The sequence below is a fragment of the Varroa jacobsoni genome, unplaced genomic scaffold (assembly GCF_002532875.2).
Source record: "Varroa jacobsoni isolate VJ856 unplaced genomic scaffold, vjacob_1.0 scaffold_1244, whole genome shotgun sequence".
Classification (NCBI taxonomy): Eukaryota; Metazoa; Arthropoda; class Arachnida; order Mesostigmata; family Varroidae; genus Varroa; species Varroa jacobsoni.
Genome location: NW_019214146.1, coordinates 92,048 through 115,159, shown reverse-complemented (window position 1 = coordinate 115,159; position 23,112 = coordinate 92,048). Strand labels below are relative to the sequence as shown.

Sequence of the window (23,112 nt, the reverse complement as noted above, 5' to 3'; positions counted from 1 at the left end):
TGTTATTACTGGTTATTATTAATAATCAACTCTTCAATTAAGGCGCGTAAACAAGCAGAATCAACTAGAAAAAAATAGAGTAGACTTTTATTGAATCATTAAAAATAATTATAGATGCCATTTCACTATTTATGAAAGAAAAGCGTTCTACTAGTATACAAATCTCCCTGAAAATGTGCGGCAGTACGTACTTTTTCAGATGCCATAGTTGCCAAAGCATGTTTCAATGAAGTTCAGTATATTTTGTAGTTCGTATCTGTATGAACGAAAACCCATTTGTGAACCTAGTGGCCTCTATGAAGCGATACAAAATTATGAAACATGAATATCCTGTAACTGATATCATTATTTCTAGTGGTTATCTGCTTAATGTATGTTTATTTATTAGACTTTTTAGCATATGATAGCTGCTCTTGGGGTTCCTACAGTTTTATAATCAATTCTATTATAAAACCTTTCAATTGTAAACGAAGCTACCTTTTTATTAAAATATACTGACTCCAAGAAAAAAACGGAATTTTTAGTGAGAACAGTAATGTTTCCTTAAAGCTTTTTTACATCACTATATTGATTCAACGTGCAAGCTCTACTTCAAAAATAAATGTGATTTACAATCAATAACACTCATTCCGTCAGTCGTATTCATCTGTCGCGTTCGCGTATTTGTCGCTTTGCCAGTAAGCGTTTTCCGTTTCCTCATAATACATCACGTATCGCAGCTGTGTGTCGTAGCAAATGCACACCTTTGGTGGGCGATAGCGGTTAAATTTAAATACTTAGAATTCTCTTCTCTTTCTCTCCGATTGCACTGCACGATTGCCTCCTTTATGTTTTTCCTTAAGCTGTCGGTTTCGCAATACTTCTCTGCTTTGGCCTTGGCCTTTAGCTACTCCAACAACGTCTCGTTTCGGTGGAGGCGCTTTACCCCTTCTTGCAAGGTTTGCCTGATATCTTTGTTCCCGCCTAGCTCGTACGTCTTCCGGATTTTCACAGAATGCTATCTGACGCTTCCTCGTAGCATCGTCATCCTCATTATCATCACTATCGTCGTTCTCTTCTTGGTTTTTCCCAATTTCCCATTCGGCTTTTCTGCGCTCGTCGCCCTTCCGCAAAATACGAGGCACTTCAAAGGGTCGATCACTTTCTCTAAAGTCTTTCTCAGGGATTCCGACATCGACTGAGTCGTATGTATCATCATATTCGTCATCGTACATTTTCGTGTTGACTTCAACGTCCACATCACTGTATTGCATTATTATGTTCTGGACATTACGTTTCGCTAAAAAGTCCTCTGTAAAGAGGCAAGCTAATTGATTTTTTTTGCCAATGTGTACCTCTGCTCCATCCTCGGCTTTAGGCGATTCCTCGACGGATTTAGCGGGTGCATGACGATACTTTTCGAGCTCTGGATGAACGTTGTTGTCGATCAAAGCACTAATTACCTCATTAACATTCCAATCATAGAACTCAAGGCACTTTTCGACAAACTCATGCCGCAGATCAGGTATGACAGCTAGAATTTTTTTAACTTCAGACATCATGCTTCCACCAACCGCTCCCTCCAGCATCACACTTTCACCAAAAACGTCCTGCTCTAGCCCTATTTCTGTTACAGCCATATGGAGAGCATTGAGCAAATATTTAAACTGGGATTCATCCACTAAGCCTGCCGTTAACGAACTCTTTCGAAATGTATCGATGTCTTCTTGCAAAGGATACATCGAGTTATAGGAAATAATAAAACTAGCCTGCTCCACGGCTTGCATTAATAAAGTGTAATATTTTTCCACTGCTTTGAGGGCTGCTTCTGTATTTGGTAGGCTATTTGTCGCAGTAGGATCAATACATTTGACTTTAACGAAATGCCGGAACACGTCAAGTGCGCAAGATTGTCCTGCGCGGAACATTTCCATGGCTTGATCGGCTAGGCCAGTAGGCAATGTTCCTTTTCGCCGCTCTAATTCTCTATCAATCGACGTATATACCACATCAAAGAACTGAGGAATTGCAATCACCACGTCCTCCAGAGAATCAAGGATTTCATCAGGCGTATGTCTCATGAAATGTAAAACAGTTGCAGATGGTTCCAGCGTACGCTGACACATATCGAAAATCTCCTTGTCGTCCAAAAATTCAAAAGGTGTTGAATTTAGCGAGGTTCCCCCCATATGCAGCAATAGTTCACCACGCGAAACATCGGGATCCTCATTTTCACATATGCCTCGCAAATCTGACAAGATTTTTTGTATGGCACCAACGAAAATATCGACTTCAAGTGTCAGCTTAGGCTGCCTCTTGAATACGTTGGTTAGCATCTTCTTAATAAGGGGGTTAACTGAACTTTTTTCTGTATAGCCATATAGGACACAAATATCGACAACACGAGCAATGTCGTACACTGAGTCATATAGATAATCGGCGAATGTGGCTGGGGTTAAGTGTTCCGTCTTCGACTCCCTCCATATTGACATCCGCATGATGATTTTTATAACGACCTCATGCAGCTCATTCTGAAGTGACTGCATAAGTGGCGTAACGAGATAATTAGCATCAAACCACCTGGGAGATTGTCGTAGAACGCTCTCAAGTGCTATACTGAAATTATCGTCGAACAGGACCGTCGACCAGAATTTGTGATACTCCATACCAAGTACAAAATGAAAGTCGTTTATAAGGTACTGTGCGCAAGTGCACCACCTCATTATACTGCTTTCGTACAACGCCACACATGATGTGTCGCCTCCGGTTATAGCGAGAATATGCTCCGGTGAAAAAATCAATACCGGCGGCGTATACAGCCAGAACAACGTATCCGATTTCAAGTTGTACCTATTGAGCAATGGTGTTAGTACACCATCGTGTGCCGGTACTTTTATTAAAATTGTGTCTGTTGGTGGTCCCTCAACATCCTGATTACGAGTTCCATTGCCCGGCATCTCTGCGCTACACATTCACCTTAGGTTTTAGTTCGTTTGACACTAAACCATACGTTCGAGCTCTGCTACTCTCGTTACTCACGACTCCTACAATTGTGTCATTCACACATCATCTTGTTTATTTCACGCCAATGATATGCTGTCAGCTAATTCGACACAAGCGAATAAACATAGGAGTTCTAGGTTTTGCTTTATGAATGGAAGCATTGACATGGACTCGAAATATTGAAACTGGTGCCACTATGCAGGCAATTGAACTGTGGTTGTGCGTGAAATATGCTTTTCAATGACAATTAAGCGTAAGAGTGCACCGTCCCGGTGCAGTGATAACTTGTCTGTCTACTAAACTCAAAAACACAAGCGATGCTGTAGATATTCGTTTTGTTTGTTTGCATGCTTCGTTTTGTGGTGGGAACCAGCTGTCTAAAACAACTCTTATCGGCATTATTATACATAAAATTCAAAACATTTTTTAAAAGCCTCGAAAAGCGGCAAAACTCGTTAAACAGAAATGAAAGGATATGGCAATTTTACGACCAATAGTTATTGAGAATTCATTGCCAACAAAATGCTATTTCACAAGCTACAGTTGTACATGTCTGGCCACATTGGCTTTTTTATCGTTTAATTAACGCACGTTAAAAATTAAGTTAGTATTAAAAAACTTCATAGGGAAGCACATAGAAATTAACACTGAATTAAGTGAAGGCATTTTGAGTCATTCGCTGTTCGAACAATTTGCACTTAAGAATTCTGTCAGCTTGCAGGATGGGTTAAGCTCAATATTCTCACATTGCCACTTTAATAGTTGATTTATTTTATTAGACCAACTTGTTCGGCAGTTAAAATGACAGGCCCTTGACGCCTTGACGCGTTTAGGTGACCGGAAATTGAGTGTTCCAAGATTTCAACATAGTGGTCCTGGCGTGTGGAATTATCTGTACCGTTGTATGTTATTTGCCTTTAACCATGCATGCCTAAACCTCAAAACCCTGTTTTACCTCACAGTAGTAAACCGACTATTGTTTTCATTTTTAGTCAAAAATAGGATAGGAAGTGCACTCAGGCATGTCCGATATTATGCATTATTATCCGCTATATGGCATTATAAGCGGCCCGACTAGTGATTTTCTAATGATTTATTAACTGAGAATTATAAATTTGATATATTAATATTTGCGAAGTTATTCAACAGCGTTGATTCCAGGAAAAAATTGTTGGAAAATCCGGTAGGACAACTTTGAGTTAAGTTAATGTATGATACCAGTTGTTCATGGGATAATTACCATTATCATTATCATTATTATAATATTTATTGTAAATTGTTACAAATACTGCAAGAATATCCCTCTTTCGATACATCTATGTACATTATTCACTGTGCGTATAGCACAGCTTTACACAATCAACAAAACAAGACAAAAAGTTTTTTTTTATACAAAACAAGGCTAACTGCAAGTACAGTCTCTCACTCCAGTGGACTCTCTGCATACGGATGTACAATACAATACAATCTACAACATGCAAAACTCTGTCTGATTCAATAAATCCGGAGTCTGTCCGAAGCTTTCTGTTCGCTAATGTGGAATCATTTTCCGCTATTTTTCGCTTCATCTACACGTAAAAAACCAAGCGTATTCACATATCAATACTTATCATCGACTTTGAGGTAGCGAAAATTTAACGGTGTTTCACTACGCTACGAATAAAACCGACACACATTTTATATATACATGCTATATTATCTTGGTTTTCCGTACGACATGCGTATTTATGATCTTTCTCGCAATTACGAGTTATCACCCCTTGAGCCTAAATTTCTACTAATGATAGAAGCCAATAATTACAAGCGGCAAAAAAATGAAACAAATTTTGAAAGCACTTCAAAGTAACGGGATGCTCATTACATTAGTGTAAATACTATGATGCACTACAGCAGGAAAAATCAATGCTGAATGTATAGTTTGTTATTTTACAGAACGATCACATTTAGATAATCGCTGCACAGTAATGTGGTATTAGAAAAAAAATGGCAGTATGCCGTAGTCGTAAACATCGAGTCGTATGCAATAGCATTCGTACTCGCATGTTGATGCCCTTGGATAGAGGGCTTCGTGGCGGCAGTTATTGATCACTCCCGAAAAACTGGCGAAGTGATTGCAATGTCTTTTTCAAAAAACAACCGCACAGTGTCGCGCGCGATGCATTCGTCTATACGTATAAAGGCCCACACAAAGTTTGCAATTGCGTAGTATGCCTATCGCCAAAATGTATATATACAATGGCAGACACCGGTGTGGAAAAGCGATGAGCATTTTTATAAGGCAGGCATCTTCATAAGGAGGCTGTAAGTCTATCCCGAGTTGTTTTTCACCTTATTTGATCTTCTGCTGGAGCTTTGCAGATAGCGACTTCAACTCTTCCTGTAATTGACAACCAAAGAACAAACAAAGCTAATGATACGGGTTGGTGGTATTTTGCAATGAGTTTACTTACTTTCGCCTATAAAGACAAATGCGATTGGCTTTCAGCGTACCCGGTCGTTTCTATGGTTCACGAGTATAAGTTTACCATTGAATAGCAGAACACAATTTTGAATTTCGTCGAAGGTTGTCGTTGCTGCTGTAATCCATTTTGAGCAGGTGTACGGATAATTCCTGTTTGCGATTGTTGAGCTCTGGTGCTTTTGACTGGTTTACCAGTAGTCGCACCTGTGGAGGGGGTGGCTGGTGGACTAAGCGGAGCATCGAGTCGTACTTGGGCATCGACAAGGCACACCACTTCTTCTCCAAGAGATTTCTGACATACAGCCTAAACCGTTGAAGGAAAAATAGGTTTACACTTAAATAGTGAACTGCCCAGTATTTTTAATATCCTAATTTTTTTTAGCAATCCTCACTCATAATACGACAGTTTCGTTGTTTTTCAGTTTTCATTCGGTTTTTTAATAAAAAGACAAAGCATTAGAATGAAAACGACTTGTCGCAGGCTTCATCAATTGTTCCCAACTTTAATTTTGCAGAGCATTTATAAGTCGGTGAGGGCTGCAAAATTGCTAATAACTAAAAATTTGTTTAAAACTGTGTTATTACTAGTAATTATAAAACCTACCGCTGCCAATCCGCACAACATTCGACAGTCTGCGCATTCAACTGGGAACGCACTCTGCTCTCTTCGTTCGTTAACTACCCCAGCTTCCTCGAGGACATTCCAGCTTGTTGACAACTCTTCCACCATGCGGCTAAGAACGGTCCACACGTCCGATAACACCTCTTCGCTAAGCGAATTTTCACGGCCAGAACCTCCACTGCCTGATCCAGCGCCGGCTCCCTCCATGGCCATGTTTACTATTAACTGTTCCAGACAAAAAGTCGGGGGTTCACTGTTCTCGCGTAATGTCTGGAACCTACAGATAAAAACCAGACAAATTAGTTACCGTTAATCATTAACTATTGTGACTTAGATATTTACATAAGAACCACGCAATGGACGGATTTTAAATCTATGCAGTTAAATGAAGAGGTTTGTAGATCTGTAAGTTTACGAAGGTAGGGCAGAAAGGTTCATGATTAGCTCTACTGATTACTGGAAATGCTTCATACAAAATAAGTGTGGTATACCAAATTTTCAAAAGATGAAATCCGCTTTTTGCATTTGTATTTATATACAACCTGTAGCTAAGCAGGCGTAATATCTAAATTTAGTGAAGAGGTTAAAAAACAAACCTCTTCCAGCTTTGTTTTATCCAGTCGTCCCAGGTGAAATAAACGCTTTCGGAAAGGCTGAATCCACATGAAACGTTCGAGCTGTAGCACCCCTGAAGGATAACCACCATTTCACCGGGTTTTTGCTCGGTCTTCTGTAGTGGCACTCCTCGATCTAGCAACATTCGTGGAGGTATCAAGCATGCGTCTGACGGTATTCCAACATCGCTTTGATGTACATGCGGAGCAAGACGAGACACCACTCGATGAAATCGATCGGCCTGGCTCGATGGTACAGAGTACCAAATTTTCGGTGCTCCGCTGTGCAGATAATCCAACCAGTTAACATTGTGAGGATCTCTATACCACGGCAGTGCGGTGAAAAGCATGCTGACATGCAGTGTTGGTATGGTAACGCCCGACACGCCACCAAGCCATCGTAGAACATTCTCAGAGTGGCGAGCCAATAGCTTTGTATTCCATGGTACAGCCCGACCATCTCCACCATTGTTAGATTTTTCAGCAGCTGGCGCTGTCGACGACGCTTTCTTCCCTCGCCCGGCCTGTTCTGAGACCTTATCTATAAAACCAGTTAGAGGAGGCGGAAATCCACAGCCGTAAGCCAGCGTGTCAATGTTGCCGCAATTAACAACAATATGCCGCTTTCGTGACTCGACAATAGCCCAGAAGTCGTGCTCAACGTCCTCTGGGGCGGCGCCAATGTCTGCACTAGCGCCACCTAGACCCCCGCATATGCCAGAACCAGATCGAGGATACCACATTGTATGTGTGTTACGTGCGATCCTCTCGAAGACGGCTAACGTCATATTTCTGCCGGGCCAGACACATTCACGGGTCTCATTTTCGTCCCAAAAATCTTGCGCACGACGACGTTCCCTCTCCTCCTTAACCTACCGAATCACGAAAAATGAACGCAAACAATGTAAACCTACATTGGAAACTCACTTCTCGCTTAGGAAGTACACCAAGAAACAACTCCGTCTTCGCTCTTTTTCAATAAGAAGTAAACAAAGACAAAAATGATCTTTTTTATGCAGCAGTATTTTAATAGGATTTTTGACAGCGTACCACGCGTATTAAAGGTATTTGTGGGCTGGTTTTTTTCAAGACTTAATAAAGCGATAGCAAGGTTGCAAGCATTGTGTATTTGCTAAAAACTATCAAATACATGACGAATGTGGTTATTGTGTTTACATAAAAACGTTTACCTTATTAAGAACGTCTTCCTTTTCCAAATCGCTCATAACCTCAAGCGGAAGACAATAGCGCATATAGGCATCGTCAAGTCTGGCAACTCGGTCGTGTGCCATGCGAGGTATTCTCATTGCATCGGCGACGCGGACCCATTTTTTTTTCTCCATAACAGCTTGAATGCCTCCAAAGTTTTGTACAGTCTCGTAGAGGTGGCCAACGTCAATTTCGACACCGCCGATTAATGGATTCCCGCTCTTATATAAAATTTTGTCCTCAGTTGCCTCTTCTGAGCCTAATTACAGACATTGTCATCTTTATGTTATCTCAAGTATTTTTGAAAAGTTTTTTTTTGATAAGCATGCTTTTATGATATCACTGCACTCAAGTAATAGTTGCAGCTCATTGAAGAGATCGTTTTCGAAATAGACTGTGACGTTGATACAAGAGTCTAAATATTGAAAAAAAAAAACACGTCGTCGTTGTATCATTGATTTAAGCAATAAAAGTCATTACGAACAATCAAAATAAACTTACCGTTATCCCTTCCTTCAGAAATCTTGAGCGCTTTCCGTAAACAAGCATACTGCAACGTCGATGGACCCCACCGTCTCCACATTTTATGTAGAAATTGGTTGTACGCTAAAAAACGCATCTCTGAAGATACGCGGCATTCTGATAGGCGTGCAGGAATTTTTGCTTCCTTTGCACCAACTGTTTCAGTGCTGTTCTTGAGTGGTGTGACAATCTTAAACATAGAGTGCGTAGTAACATCGATTTGTGCAATCGTTTCTCTGATGTATTTCAGTGGATCTTGGAACTCTTCAACCGTTGGCTCGAACACAAGTGTAGGACCCACTTCACACTTACCAACAGGCCCTCCGGTAGAGGCGGAGGGCGTGTTAGATGTGGATGGTGAAGGCTCACTTAAAGAAGACCACCGAATTGCCTGGGTCTTTCGACCCTTGCTCGCTTTGCACACAGGCGTAGGCTCGGTGGGGGTAGATTGCTAGGCAAAAAACAATAGCGTTTACTCGATACTTCGTGCTACATTGTAATGTTTTTAGCTGGGTTAATATTACCAAACATCCAAAATATGTTTCTATACAGTGACAAATTATCAGACAAATACCGCCAGTGTTGTAGATATACTAATCGATCCTGTTTATATCGGTTTTTATCTTACCTTTCTGAAACTTGTGTCACTGGCCCGAGAAATGACGCTCCCACACGGGCTTCCACAGTCACTCATAAAATTAAGAGACGCCTTAACGGGTGTTTCATGATTCGTAGAGGTTGAAGTATTTAAAATGTCCCGTGTCGATAATACGCCAAAATCGCCCTCGAACTTTGAAGAAATCAGGCCATTAATTGCCAACGTTGTCTCATCCGTGGAAGTGTTGATTAAATCTGAGCTGATCGGTACCAGGTTGTCTATTCGGTCTAAAGAATTATGCAGAAAATGTATCTTGTTAGTAAAAAGTAAAAAGCCTTTTAAAAATCAAAGGAGCCTTACATAGCGCCACTTTGCAAACTGCGAAAAATCAATTATTTATTATTATATTAAAATAAAAAGGTATTTACAGGCATCGATATCGGCTGTAAACCAGACTAAAGAACTGTAGCGGTTGATCGTCTACACGTAAATTTAGAGGCAACCGTGTAAGAAATCTATATATGGCTACGGGTATGCAAAAAAAAAATATGTACCATTAACATCGATACTGGTTATGGCTTCAGAAATGGTTTTAGGCTCCTCCATAGGAGCTCTCCGATGTCGCATCGTCTTTCTAGGTGAGGCAATGGCGATTCCGTCGTTTGTAAGTCTTTCGGAACGACGTTTGTCTATTCGCTTTGCCATCTTGATTGGTTGGGTTGGTGTCGGTTGTGCAGCAACTGAAGGTCCTATTGTTTTCTTGCCTTTCTTTGAGAGCGACAGTTCGTACTGCTTGAGCTTATACTGAGGCCATATGGGGAGTGCAACCTCAGCAATAGGCCCGAGACTCCGCGTCGCTCTCCGACCCTCTTCTCTACTATTATCTCGTGTCATACCAACTCCTGATCCTGAAACCGCTTTCCCAGTTTTCGCCCTTTTGACAAGGCTCCGTGCGATGAGGTTACCCCGACGTGAATGTTGCTGTGTTCTCCTGCTCTGAGATCGAATAAGCGCCGAACGCCTCTGCGCAACTGTTCCTGTTGTCTGTGGTGCATTTCGGACCTCATTGAGAGGCTGTTCTTGAACTTGGTCACCATTTTCGGGAATGCTATCGCCTGTAATTTCGGGTTTCACTAATCTATTGGTTCGCCTTTTATTTTCTTTCTCAAGTAGAGCCACTTTTCGTTGACGAATTTTCAACCGTTCAGCACGTGACGGTGTAGATGTCACCGAACTTCTGCTATCACTGCTTGACTGTCTGGTCGACAAGCGTCGGGGCCCAACAGCACCATTCAAGCTTTTTTTGTATTTGGCAGCAATCAGCTTAGCCACTTTTGCAACGAGGTCCTTGCGTGGTTTCTGCGAGTCCAAGCTATCGGTTGAATCTCGCGTACGTCTGGAGCGGGACTCCTCCAGTTCGGCCAATTTGCCCTGCAGATTACGTTTAGTTTTGCCTAACATTGTCATTAGTTTGTCATCGTTTCCACGTGACGCTTCAAAACTGCTGGGATGCTCTAAAAACTTGAGATCCTCAGGACAAAGGGACGTGCCACGCAGACAGAGAAATGTAAGAAAATCCTCCGTCTTACAAGTTGGCTTTAAAGGGGACGTGGCCTGTGTGGCAGCCGCAGGCAGGATCAGGGGAGGCGGAGGTGGCGGGGGTGGATGCGAAGGTCCTGGTGAGAGGAAGGCTTTTACTGGGGTGGACATCGGTGAAGAAGAATAACCGCCACCGTTACAATTCTGAGCAAATTTCCTTTGTGCGCAATACTTTTTCCGAGGACTTCGAGTCGTTTCGCGCATGGTGTCCTCAAGGAAGTCTCGGCGAAACTTCATACGCTTATCTCGTCTACTCGCGGTTTCGCACTCATCAGAAACGGTACCTGCAGCAGGTCTTTTAGAGTTTGTACTTCGACATCCACCGCCTGGATCAATCCGCAGTTCGACATGCTCGTCCGTGAGCGTCACCTTTCTCGGCAAAGTTGTTTTTGTCTTAATGTTATCATTGTCTTTACTGTCTTTGGCTTCGTGAACGGCAGATAATCGGTCTCGCCTCGAAGCGGACACATCCTTCCTATGGTTAATATCATTGGCAGTGGATAAGTCAGCTGAACTGGCAGCGCTTCGCGGAGTGTCCGTCGGCTTAGTAATGTCGTCCTCGCGTTGAGTAGCATTTTCAGCTTTTCGGCGTTCAGAGATGCGTCTCCGATCCGCACCGCTCTTTACCTTCTGTGAGTCAAGAAGAGAGGCTTTCAATGCCCGTTTTAGGGCAGCACTCTCTGACAATACGTGACCGTTCGCCAATACCTATGAACGCATTAATATATTGGAATGACAACGTTAGAGGATGAATAGTACAGATTAGTTCGTTTTCAACCCCACACGCATTAAACATCTTACTGTGACCAATGCAGAGCCTTTCAAGTGCAATTTCTTAGGCGTAACCCAGGCATACGTTGGATCTCATTCACGTCTTCTTCAAATAATATATACCGTCTTAAACACCAATAAGCCACAGACTAACATCATCAAAATGCTCCTAAAAAACACGTGATGTTTGAGAGGAGCGAGTAATCGAGTGCCGATTGCGCTAATATTGCGTAAAAGATCAAGTAGTTTGTAAAAATATTGCAATTATCGTCGAATATCGTTCAGTTTGTATAGGGCCTATATTTAAATGATGTCTCCCGCTTATCTAAACTTCTGGTCACATATAGGTATAAAACTACAATACTATACTTTCATAAATTTTTCTGACCAGAGGGAACAGTTTTCTTTATTTTTCGATAGCGCAGCTCTGTCACACTGCTGTTGCCGGATGTGCTCACGGATATTACCAATATGCCTGACTGACCCGCTGTTAAGTTTGTTCAGCTAGAACAGTATTAGCGGACCACTTAGTTCACTTCGGTCAATTTCGAGCCAATTTCGACGATTTCAAATAGTCTAACAGAAAGCAACAGATTTAAACCTGACTTTTAATCTCCTTGTAATTATTTCTTGCTTATTCTGGTCTATGACAATACACCTACTGATGAGGAGTAAAGTCTGCGAATGCGAATACGGTAACAAGAGTCAGAGGAAGAAGAAAACAACTATAAATAGAACTCACCCAACTTGGTTGTGCGCGGACTCTTCGTGGTCGTTTGTCATCGTCCCCCATCTGAAATAGTTGAAAAACAAGCATTTTGAGTTAGATTCCGATGTACCATAATAAAATCAAATAGAACTTTAACCTATGGTCATTACTAATAACTTTATATCCACGGGAAAAACTTACACTTGAACAGATGTTCTTCGATAAAAAAAGAGCAACCTTCTGCAATGAAATCACAACGTAAAATGCTGCACTTAAAATTTAGTATATAGCTATCAACTTAATAATTAATAACAATCATTAACGATGCTCAACTTTGTAAGACCCTTTTAACCTACCGATGAAGCAAAAATTTAGTTCTTACTGAATGTACGATCTTCGATTCAAAACGGTATAAAGCGAACTCCACTTCGGTCTAATTGAGGAATCCATCTTTAGAAACGATAATTTTTACTGAGGGCCAAATGTTAGTGTTCGTTAAAGATTATTCACGGAACGAATTCCGCTGCAATGAAATGTTTACGAGTTGCTTAACAAAAAAGACGAATGTCTTCAAATACGACAGCTTACGTCGTTAGCGCTTTTTGATGAATACACGTTAACTCCGTGTGAAAAGCGCAGGCATTCAGGTAGGATGGCATTCCTTGAAAAGTACTGAGGTTTGTTACATTGATGATATGAAAAACTCAGCAGGACTTAGCCACATCATTATCTTTCATATTAATATAGTAAAGTTTCTTTCAGTTCATCCTACCTTTGTCAAATATTATTTGATCTCTTTCATGTGACCACTGCATCTCAGCAATAGGAACTACGTATTATATTAGTGTACGTACTGAAACAAATGATAGATGCAAGTGAACCCGCACTGAACTTTTCATTCAAAATCACAATATTCACACCACTTCACAACTCACATTAATTTCCACAAATTACTGTTGTTTTTTTTTTTCTTTGATTTAAGTTATCCCATATGATTCTTGTAATGTCTTGTTCTCGATAGCACAAATGGAAACTGTTAAACCGACCACTGGCGCGCCTAACTATGACTGAGATCGCGATCCTTAGTCAATAATACATAACCTAGTGCCAGACACGTGTTTGACCCGACATAGACATTATATAAATACCATTCGCTCATGTAGGCGAATAGATTTTAAGTCAGTAGTGATCCTTCTGCAGGTCCGCGTACCCTTTGCGACAACTAGGATCTAATTCTAAACTCTACTGCAGACTGAAAAAGTTGTATCACGTATTACACCTCGAGATATTCGTTAAATCTGAAGCAAATGTCAAAGGTTCTTCAATTATTCCAGTTGAAATCGACAGTCTATACTCATATTCAGACAGAACGAAAAAAATCTGATACTTCAACGATTTTAGTAAGATTTTTCCATTAAATGAAGCATTCAACAAATATACTTGTTGAATTTTGTACATTGTTTCTAGCAACTGTACTCCTAACATTATACATTCATGTCTGGAGAACTTGTTTTTACTTTGCTAAAAAAATAAATCCACTTCTGAGCATTAGCATAAAACGATTAGGTTCAGCCCGTGGCATACAGGTCACATAGCATACATACGGATAACGGTGTTTAACTTTTAAATTAGCAGAAAAAATATCTTCTGATGATAATCTAACATTTTAATGAAAACACTAAATTCATTACGCAAGGCGAATAAATTTGATTTTCTGAACATTGTCTTCTTCGACTCAGTGCAATGAAAATAAAGATTCGGATATTAATAAATGCATTCTCAGCAACTGGCTCTATTCTCGTATTTCTCCGACCCAATTTAATGTTTCTGCAATAAAAACAAACAACGCGAAATAATACAGTTACGTTTCTCGACACGATTACAAATTACCTTATTACGATAGAAACATGTACACAACACGATAGTGTTGTTTCTCACCGTGTTGAATCTTCAGATACAAACATTTAAAGTCGTTACTAACAGAAGAAAGCTAGTCTGAGAACGCACGTATAACAGTATTTTTTTTTTCATTGTTCCCTCTTCTATTTAGATAGAACATGATCTAATTCTGTATTAAAAAAAAACAAGCCATTTTCAACCTGAAAACCTTCTGAATTCGGTGGAAAACCAACTCGAACGTCAACAGGGTCGAACGCGAAGTTTGGTCATTAATTTATTACCTGACGAAAGCTTTTAGGGATTAACTGGCTATGTGCTTTTCGTTGTTTTCAGAACGCAAACGTCATCGTGAGCGACCGCTTCTAAATCGAACGAAACGAATATGATTTATACAAGATAGAACATACTCTCTTTGTGTGAAAAAAAAGAACTTGGCATATCTTACAGCTTCAATACACGCCACCGATTTACCAACTTCTGAAACACATGTCAGTTATTTTTAAGGGGTTATCTTACGTTTAAAAAAATGTAAGTATAAGGTGCTTGCATTTTCCCTACCACTGGCTTTCGTATGTCAAGATAAAATGTAATATCTAATACAATTTTATCCGTTACCACGACACGAAGCACCAACTGTGTAAACCACACGACTTGCACCTTGAAATAACATTATCCAGTTTTTCTTTGAATACACAAAGTTTTTTGAATGTCAGAGCTTACACCTCAAAGTGCCACACATAGCCGTCATCACATTTCAACTTGAGCGTTTCTGTTTCTTGTTCGTATATTTATACAGATCTGAATAATCTCACTGACTTTTTCGGATGTACTTAGTAAGTTGAATATCCGTTCCTGTATCAGCCTATTCTATTTTGAAACCAGTGAAGTCTTCTGGCCTAATTGATGACTGTCACTAGCGTTATTTCTAAAAATTCTAGGAGTTTTTCATAACTGCGGAGGCTTCGACTGATCGTTCTGTTTCGTGCCAGGCGTAACTCCTGCTTCGAGTGTCGTTTCGACTGTTGTCTGAGCCATGGCTACAGCTGCTGGAGTTATACAGGACTGTTTTTGGGGTTGCCCCTGATAGACACATATAAACACACGAGTCGTATAGCGAGAGCTGAGGAGGAGGAGGAGGAGGGAAGACAAGCTGAACTATAACCACTTATAGATGCCAATGGCAAGACGAGCTACAACCTTTGCCACCAACAGTTCATTAACCTCTCAGCTGCAAACTAGACACTAGGACGACGAACGGGATAGATCGTATTAGTAGTTATTTCACGCGTCTTTCGTGCGTAACTTTTTAAAAATCTTTACTTCATGTAACTATTAGTCTTTAGTTACGTATGAAACAAAGGAAAGTGTATTAGCTGAAACGATAAAACTCTGCATTTTGAAAAGATTATAGAATTGTAGAGGTGGTTCAACAGTAGTTAGCAAGGGTTCAGTGGTATAATTATCGCTATTGCTCAACAATTCATATGACACACGGACGCGCACGCTCGAAGCAGGCGTGCACGTGCTTTTTCACAGCATCGAACAATTTTTGGGCGTACCCGCTCTGCTCTACTATTGTTGTTGGTATAAAGGCACTGATACGATTTGTGCACATATAGCCTTCCCCTATTTATTTTTCGGTTTAGTTTTCTCAATAAAAACCTAAATATGCACTGGTGTGTTCCAGTCACTTAGTCAAGTGACTGCGACAGCCGAACATAATGGGAGACAGGAAAAAAGCACTTCGACAATTCTGTCAGAATTCGAAGCGGAACAGCGCGTGCCCTGGCGTCCGCGAATGAATAACAGCTAGTAACTATAAAAATAAAATCTTTATTACTAGAATTGTTGTCGGTTACCACTAGGAGAGGTCAATTCTCCATTCCTCACAAAAGTCGCTCTTAGTAAATCACCATCGATCAACGATCCTTGATGCAGCGCAAACAATGGTCGACTTTTCATTGAATCACCATAAATTAAACCGTCACTGAAGACTGTTCATAGTTATCATTGTATCTGAACACAACTCTCGTGTCACAGTTAACCAAATAAAGCTTTTCGCTTCTAGTCTACTACTAGAGGGACGGCAAATCTAGTGTCCGTACACATTACTTTTTACTATGGAACAACAAAAATTCTATTCAGCAACAACAATTCGGTGATTTAGGCCAGCTCTAACTGCACTTCTGGTTCTTAGGTCAAAAAATAAAAAAACTGACGCAAATACTCGGAAAGAATAATTCTAACATTTGTTGCCAACGGGTTTGGGCTGTCCCGAATAGGCAAATTTCGGGGCTTCTTAAGTTACACAAGTGAACGAAGTATCTAAATCTCCAGTGTAACTTCTTGGAGCAGTTAAGCTGAACTTAAGAATAAGTACACCAATTTAAAACTAAACAGAATAAAGCAGCCGTGTTAATTGCTCGCTTAATATCTCTAACGAATCAACTACATAGAGATGAACTGCGTTGGGGGGTTCATTTTTTATTCGACCGTTAGAAGAACACTTCTGATCGGACCCCACTGAATGGCGGCGTCGAAGCCTCTCACCGTTTTGTGTTGTTCTCTTGCTCGAGATTCTCACAAGTGGCAGACATTCATACAGTACTGTAAAGGGCCATCATTCATTAATGTACATCATTTCGTTAGACATCTTCGGCCTCCTTTCCACATAAGCTCTTTGCACAGATCCGCCGCACACATCTACACCGTGAAACAGAATCAGACATTCAAAACCAAACACCCCCACAACATAATCTACTGGTAGTGACGATTAGGACCAGCAGCATTACCGACAGCATCGTCGGGCCGCCGGCGAATACTGCTGCTGCTGCCCCTACTGCTCGTTCTTCTCTCGGGCGCTGCCTCTGGTGCTGCTGCTGCTGCTGCAGTGGCTGTGTCTTCAACAATCGAAGCTGTGCCACTCTGCTCGGTAGTGGTTCGTGAGGATGGTGGCGCCATCTACAAATAAACAACATGGCGTTGCTAGCGCCGCCCACCGCCTGAATTGTAAGAAAATTTGAATCATTAAAAGATAGATAGTGATCCAAAAACAAAAAAGATAAAGACGTTTAATTCTATAGGAAATTATTAGAGTATCTGAAGCAGTCTTACAGAGTACTCTAAATAGAATGAAAAAATTGAAGCAGATCAAGCAGTTGTAAACAGTTGCCGCAGGCTAACTGATGGCTAGAATCGTGCAGTGGAGTAATTGATACAGGGTAATCGGACAATGGCAACGAAAAAAAACAAGCAGGCTCGAACTTAAATTTAAGTTAGTTTGGGAAAAAGTAATAGTAGTATTGCGCAGGCAGTGTCCGGCGCATATGGGTAGCATCAAACAAATAAAGCACAAAAACACATAATAATAATAGATTTTTATCTCATAATAACATAATACGTGTACGTCTATAATGGAACAATATTATCGTATGCCTTGTTGCCAAAGGTTGATGTACGAATATGATCGCAATGGTTATTTCTCATGGCAGAAGTTCAATTCCTACGAAATCAGTGGATAAGAGTGCTGATTTGATTAGTCAGATCAGCATTGGCATCTGTGATAGAAATATACACTATGGTATGCTACACTCAGTAAGTGGGTACATTTCTTAGTTGTTTCCTCGAAAGATAATATATATTCTGCTTATTTTATAAATTTATATATAAGTCTATAGATTTTTCGGCCTGTTTAGGTTGGTGTAATAGCGTTGAATGGCTCAGCATTGTAGCTATCGAACACTGCTCGGGCAACTTATGGTTTAACCATAATGTCAGCGAACGGCGATAGTTCGTTTAGTATTACTCAATGTGTTCTACTGATCTGAAATTGCGCTGTTATAAACACAGGTCTTAGTTATTATACAGAGTACTCTGTAAATACACCTGTATGGTTTATGCGTACTCAAACGAAATTGCTGTTGCCTTAACTGATACACATCGTTCTACACGTTAGATAGTCTACTTTCCGGACAGATGAACTAAGTAGTTTTTAACTAATTAGTAGTTTAAGCGTTTGCGATGCTATTGTTCAGTACAAAGGTCAATGTGAGAAAGGCTCACATGAATTAGGATGGGGAATTGCTGAAACTAGTATATACTAATTATTCGCAGATTGTAATTATTCAAGCCAAAAACGACTCCTTCTAGGCAGTTTTCTTGAAAGCTAAGTTGAGCATTTCCTTTATCGCGTCGTGTCTGTATCGGTGAAATTGGGTATTGAACATTTCCGAAGCGCCCAGTAAGCCCAGTATTTATCGATGCGACAGATTTTCGAATCGGCCTGCAATTACGCCATTGCCTTCCGCTAGCCAAGTTAGAAAAGGAATAATAGTTGTTGTTCACTATATATATATATATATATATATATATATATATATATATATATATATATATATATATTTTCTTGATACTGGTTGCATTTTTTACATGTATACTTAAGAATATTTTACTGTGATAAGGACAGTTCAATTTAATTAAAGTTAACAGTTAAAAGACGTTTGAAAAAACAGTAAATTTTAGAAAGTAACATTTTATAGGGGCTTTTTCATGCATGCCAAAAACCATTGGTTGGCAATGGATGAGCGGATGAGAGGTGTTTCTGAGAGTCAACCTTTGTTTACACTTAACATATATTCACCAGCGAATTGATTATGTAGCCGTTATCAATATGGCCCCTTTTCAAATGATTAATTTATGAAGACTGAAAGTATTTGGGTTTACCGAACATATCAGCTGGTTTATATCCTAAGCTGCAAAGAAACGCTACCCGGGTTTCCTACAAAGTCATATTTCGGTATCTTTTAACAACGCTAAAAGAATACTGGCGACAAACGGACGCGTCCGTAGGTGAATTCATTCCGGCCAAAGCTGTTTCTCTCTAATAGGTAATTTTATACCATACTGAAACAATTGCCCGAACCTCTTAAAAAAAATCTAGATATTTCTGTGTCACCTTTATGTGAAGTTGAATGAAAACAAATAAAAACCAACAAGAAGAAAGCACTGTTTATTTTATTGGACATGCCAAATGAAGGTCGAATAGTAGGTCGGGTCATTCGTGTCCTATATACTAGTTGTATTTCACCCTTGCTTGTTTATTGTAAATAATTCAGGTCTTCTCTAAAGACTGAATTCAATAAAAGCATCATCTTGATATGGGATGACTATTTGCTTAAAATTTTACATACAAGTGATTTTCGTACAAAGTATATTACATATAGAAAAGCCTATTTATATAGGTGAGGTGAACCACGACATCACAATTTGCAATACAAGCAGGGTTAATTTTAAGTTTTAGTTTCTCTTATACGTTATCAAAATGCGTACCTGTTCTCGAGCAAAAATATCCAAAAGATTGCGATACTTAAGAAAATACTTTATGACGCAGCTTAACAGCAACGCTTTTGCTGATTATCTCGCGCATAGTAACTTAATAAAAGCATCGGGTTAAAAACGCTAGACCTAGTTTCCCAGTATATGTATATAGTATATGTATATACATGCGTTAGAGGTACTGCGAATATTAGGTTTGAGTAATAGAATGCCTAGGTTGGCATCTTTCTGTTAAACGCTGTTTGAGCCTTTTAGCAAGTGGCTTCTAGTCTGGCAAACAAATATTCAAATACGACTTACCAGAGGATAGCAATATGCCTTTAGCTGTTGTTAAACGCGATCCAATTAATAGTACAGAAATGTGTTCCAGTTGGTTTGTTCGGATCGAAATACATTAATGGTACCAGAACTATTTTTTACACATTGCTTTGCAGTAAACACACTTTTGTTAATTTTAAATGAGTATAAAATAGCGCCGTGTACTGATTCTTGAGGACGAAAGATTACAAAGCCGGAACAAAAACGGAATACCGATAATTACGATTTATTGGAAATACTTGTGCTATGTAAAAAGCCTATGGATATTTTTCTGGTGCTTTGTGCTTATGTTCTAAAACCAGTTTCTTCGGATATTTGGTTCCACTGCAATTGTAGTCTAGAGAGCATTAGACAGCAGTACATTGGAAAGAAAAAAAATATGGCGTATTGAGGACGTTTCGTTTGATATGTATATATGCCAAGGTAACAAAAGTGAGCGGAAACTAACACATGACCGTACATATAGGTGACTTTAACCTATTAATGCTCTATAAAAAAAATGTCTATCTATAAACAGCGAGCGTTTAGAGTACAAATGTTACGATACATGATGGACTTGTAATTAGGCCCGGGCCTTAGTTGGAACTTTTTATTCGGTTGTGTATGGCGAAAAATCATGAAGGCGTTAACAAAGAAAACTATCCATATACGTAAACGAAATATCTATATATCTTCGCATTAGAAGGCATAGGCGCTGTACTCGTATGACATAAAACCAGCTCACGTAAAGGCCTCGCTTCTCGGAGCGATCTAGATCGAAAGGATGCACACAAAGTGTTCACTGTTGAGTGAGAAGCTTACCGGTCTGAGTTACATGACCGGATGGCGGAACTACTGCACCAGCCGATAGCTAATTGTTAGTGCCAGAAATCTTCTGTAACGTACAGACACTGGTAAACCACGTAAGCTTTCACGGTAATAACAGGGACAGAGGTAGCAGCAGCAGCAGCATTATCTTCATTACTAAGCGCGATGGGGAAGGCGAAAAGTAAAGCTTAGAGAGGAGGTATCATGCATAAAAACGAGGTCATCTATTTACATCTGCTAGAGCATGCTACGATGCCATCCCGCCGAAAATGGTAAAGAAATTTTGTAGCAATGTTGGATACTTATCGCTTATTTCGGTTTCATTTACTATCTAGTTCACTTATTGTACATGAATAAAATCCGTATTACAATGCACGATGCGTCGGGTGAGTGGTGGTGTAAGCCAAATTCATTTTTTAATTACTACTATTAATACTATCGGGTGAGAGTTAGCTGCGTCGGCATCAACTTATATAAAAGTAATGCTTACTCTTATATATTGTCCTGAGTTATCATACGAAACCGTATATACATAGTCAGTAGCCAATCAAATAAGGCCGTCTAGAAATTTTACGCATTGCCGGGTTTGACCTCCGCACTCGAACCAAATATGTGCATGCAGTTTCATGTAAAAGCCGCCTCCTTCCGTTTTCTGGTGATAGCAATATAACGACACTGGTGCTGGAAGAGCATTTCTTGACTGCTGTCGAAGAAAAGGCCCCCACTGGGACGTGTCCTGCAATGATTGTTCACCACAAAAATATACAAACATTTGAATTATTACGCACAATTCAGGTGCTCAATTTGGTCCTCTTTCGTTCGTGGGTAGGGATAGATGATTCGAGATGTAGTGCAAAAGGTGTTGTTACTTCCGTCTATTCAATGACAACGACAACGACGCTGTCGCGACCATAGATTATTCAAAAATTAATTTCAAGAATTGTCGCGCCTTTGGGGCTATACACGAATTCGTAATGGGCTTAGGAAAAAAGCTCACGCACCACTTCAGCAGCTAGAGTTTGTTGAAGAGAACTTGCTGAATGGGTCGAAATATTGAACTGTAAAGTTGACAGTATAGGCCAGAAAATAAATGATAAGGTGGTTCTTTCATCAAGAACAAAAAGGAAGTAAAAATCGAAATCAGTGCACAATGCAGCGAGGAGACAGGACCATTATGACAGAGCTACAAAAAGGCCGTTACGTAAAGGCTTGTTAATTGCGTTAAGGAATGGCAGAGTGCAGAGTGTGTACATAAGGCGCTTATTGCTAATGGTATTGAAATTCTGTTATATCATATGTATAGCTTGAAAATGCATCCGACCTGAATCCGGTCAAAATGTGTGACCGTGTATTAGAGGGTGAGTCAGAGCCGGACAGGAGATCACAGACGTCCCATAGCTCTAGAGTATGTTACTTTAAGCGGGGTCTCAAGATGCGCACGTGACGAAAATGCATTCGGCGTACGGCAAACCGGGTTGCAGCAGTGATCGCAGCCAGGGCTAGGCCATTCAAATAGTAGCTTTTCTAGGCGCTTTCCGTAGCAATTTGAAAGCACTTCTCTAGCGATACTATCATTACCGTATGCTACGTAGGATTTATCTTAAAACTTTACAGCAAAAAAAAAGCAGGGTATATGTTAGACGCCAATAAGAATTTCCAAGAGCCGAATTGATATTGACACGTTACAGCATCCCGAATCATTTTCAGAAATCATCTTTTTCCAAATGGTATCTGTATGAGATGCTTATATTTAGTGTTTTCCATAGATCTCCTGGGAGATAATATTCCGCGTTCGGTGAATTATCTTATCTTCCCCACCTTACCAATGGCTTCCGGGGGAGTAGTTTTCGTAACTACCATTTGGCCCTAGACAGACTTGAGTGGAAATTGTTCATGGTAACACGACAAGTGCTAGGCCAGTGACATATATCTATAGTATACAATTGTATTAATATCAAGAGTATTCTACTAAAGTAAAGTCTATTTTCCGACATGGAAATAGGTTTTTCTTAAAGTTATAAACATACGCCCACCTTCTTCGATGTACTTGTTTGGCCAGCTTTTAATTCAAGCCCAAGGCAGCTGTCAAATTTCGACAGAACAGCATACGTGCTACTTCTCTGAAGTGATAATTAAAACAAACGCGTAGTTATAGGACCCTGCAGCGACGTCCAACGATGAGTAAAAGACCAGTTAGGCCAGAGTCACTCATCTATGTTTTACGTAGAGAATAGTTAATACAAATAGCAGGCTGTTGCTGACGTATACGCATACACATGTACAGCCGCCCTAGCATGTTGTCGATACATTACAGAAAAGAGCTAAATAGTATTAGCATATGAATTGCGACCGTCTATTGTTCTATTCCAGTAAAGAACCACGTCAAACGTTCCAACGGAGAGACCCAGATGATTCCGTGCACCAAGCACAAGCCCCCAAATCGTTCGGCCCATGAAAACTAGGTAGCCTATTGGAAAAACTGTACAGATATTTAGACACTACGTAGACCTTTACATCTGTCTAATTAATCGTTTCGTAACATTTAGCTAATGTCTGTCTAAAAATTAGGTCTGCAATAGCATTTGAATATTGGATTAGTTAGATGCGCGGACATCGGTTCCTATGAGCCTAATATATAAAAAGAAACCACCAGGTTTCTATACTGTT

The 23,112-nt window shown here is 40.1% G+C and overlaps 2 protein-coding genes across 3 annotated transcripts; both read right to left on the bottom strand.

Annotated features, from left to right (window-relative positions):
* Positions 1–65: 65 nt before the first annotated feature.
* Positions 66–3,075, bottom strand: LOC111267943 (activating signal cointegrator 1 complex subunit 2). The gene has a single exon (XM_022846563.2). It carries the CDS (start codon positions 2,949–2,951, stop codon positions 777–779), a length of 2,175 nt encoding a protein of 724 aa, XP_022702298.1. The 5' UTR covers positions 2,952–3,075; the 3' UTR covers positions 66–776.
* A 1,128-nt stretch (positions 3,076–4,203) lies between these two features.
* Jarid2 (Jumonji, AT rich interactive domain 2) lies at positions 4,204–16,853 on the bottom strand. Of its 2 annotated transcripts, none has more exons than XM_022846560.2 (10): positions 16,537–16,853; positions 12,121–12,171; positions 9,563–11,315; positions 9,039–9,295; positions 8,390–8,861; positions 7,870–8,147; positions 6,662–7,551; positions 6,048–6,342; positions 5,508–5,747; positions 4,204–5,359 (listed from the first exon to the last, which is right to left on the bottom strand). In XM_022846560.2, exons 2-10 carry the CDS (start codon positions 12,169–12,171, stop codon positions 5,312–5,314), a joined length of 4,284 nt encoding a protein of 1,427 aa, XP_022702295.1. In that variant the 5' UTR covers positions 16,537–16,853; the 3' UTR covers positions 4,204–5,311. The 2 variants fall into 2 exon arrangements, with proteins under 2 accessions (XP_022702295.1, XP_022702296.1); XM_022846561.2 differs by lacking the exon at positions 16,537–16,853 and adding an exon at positions 14,644–15,126.
* Between the last annotated feature and the right edge of the window lie 6,259 nt (positions 16,854–23,112).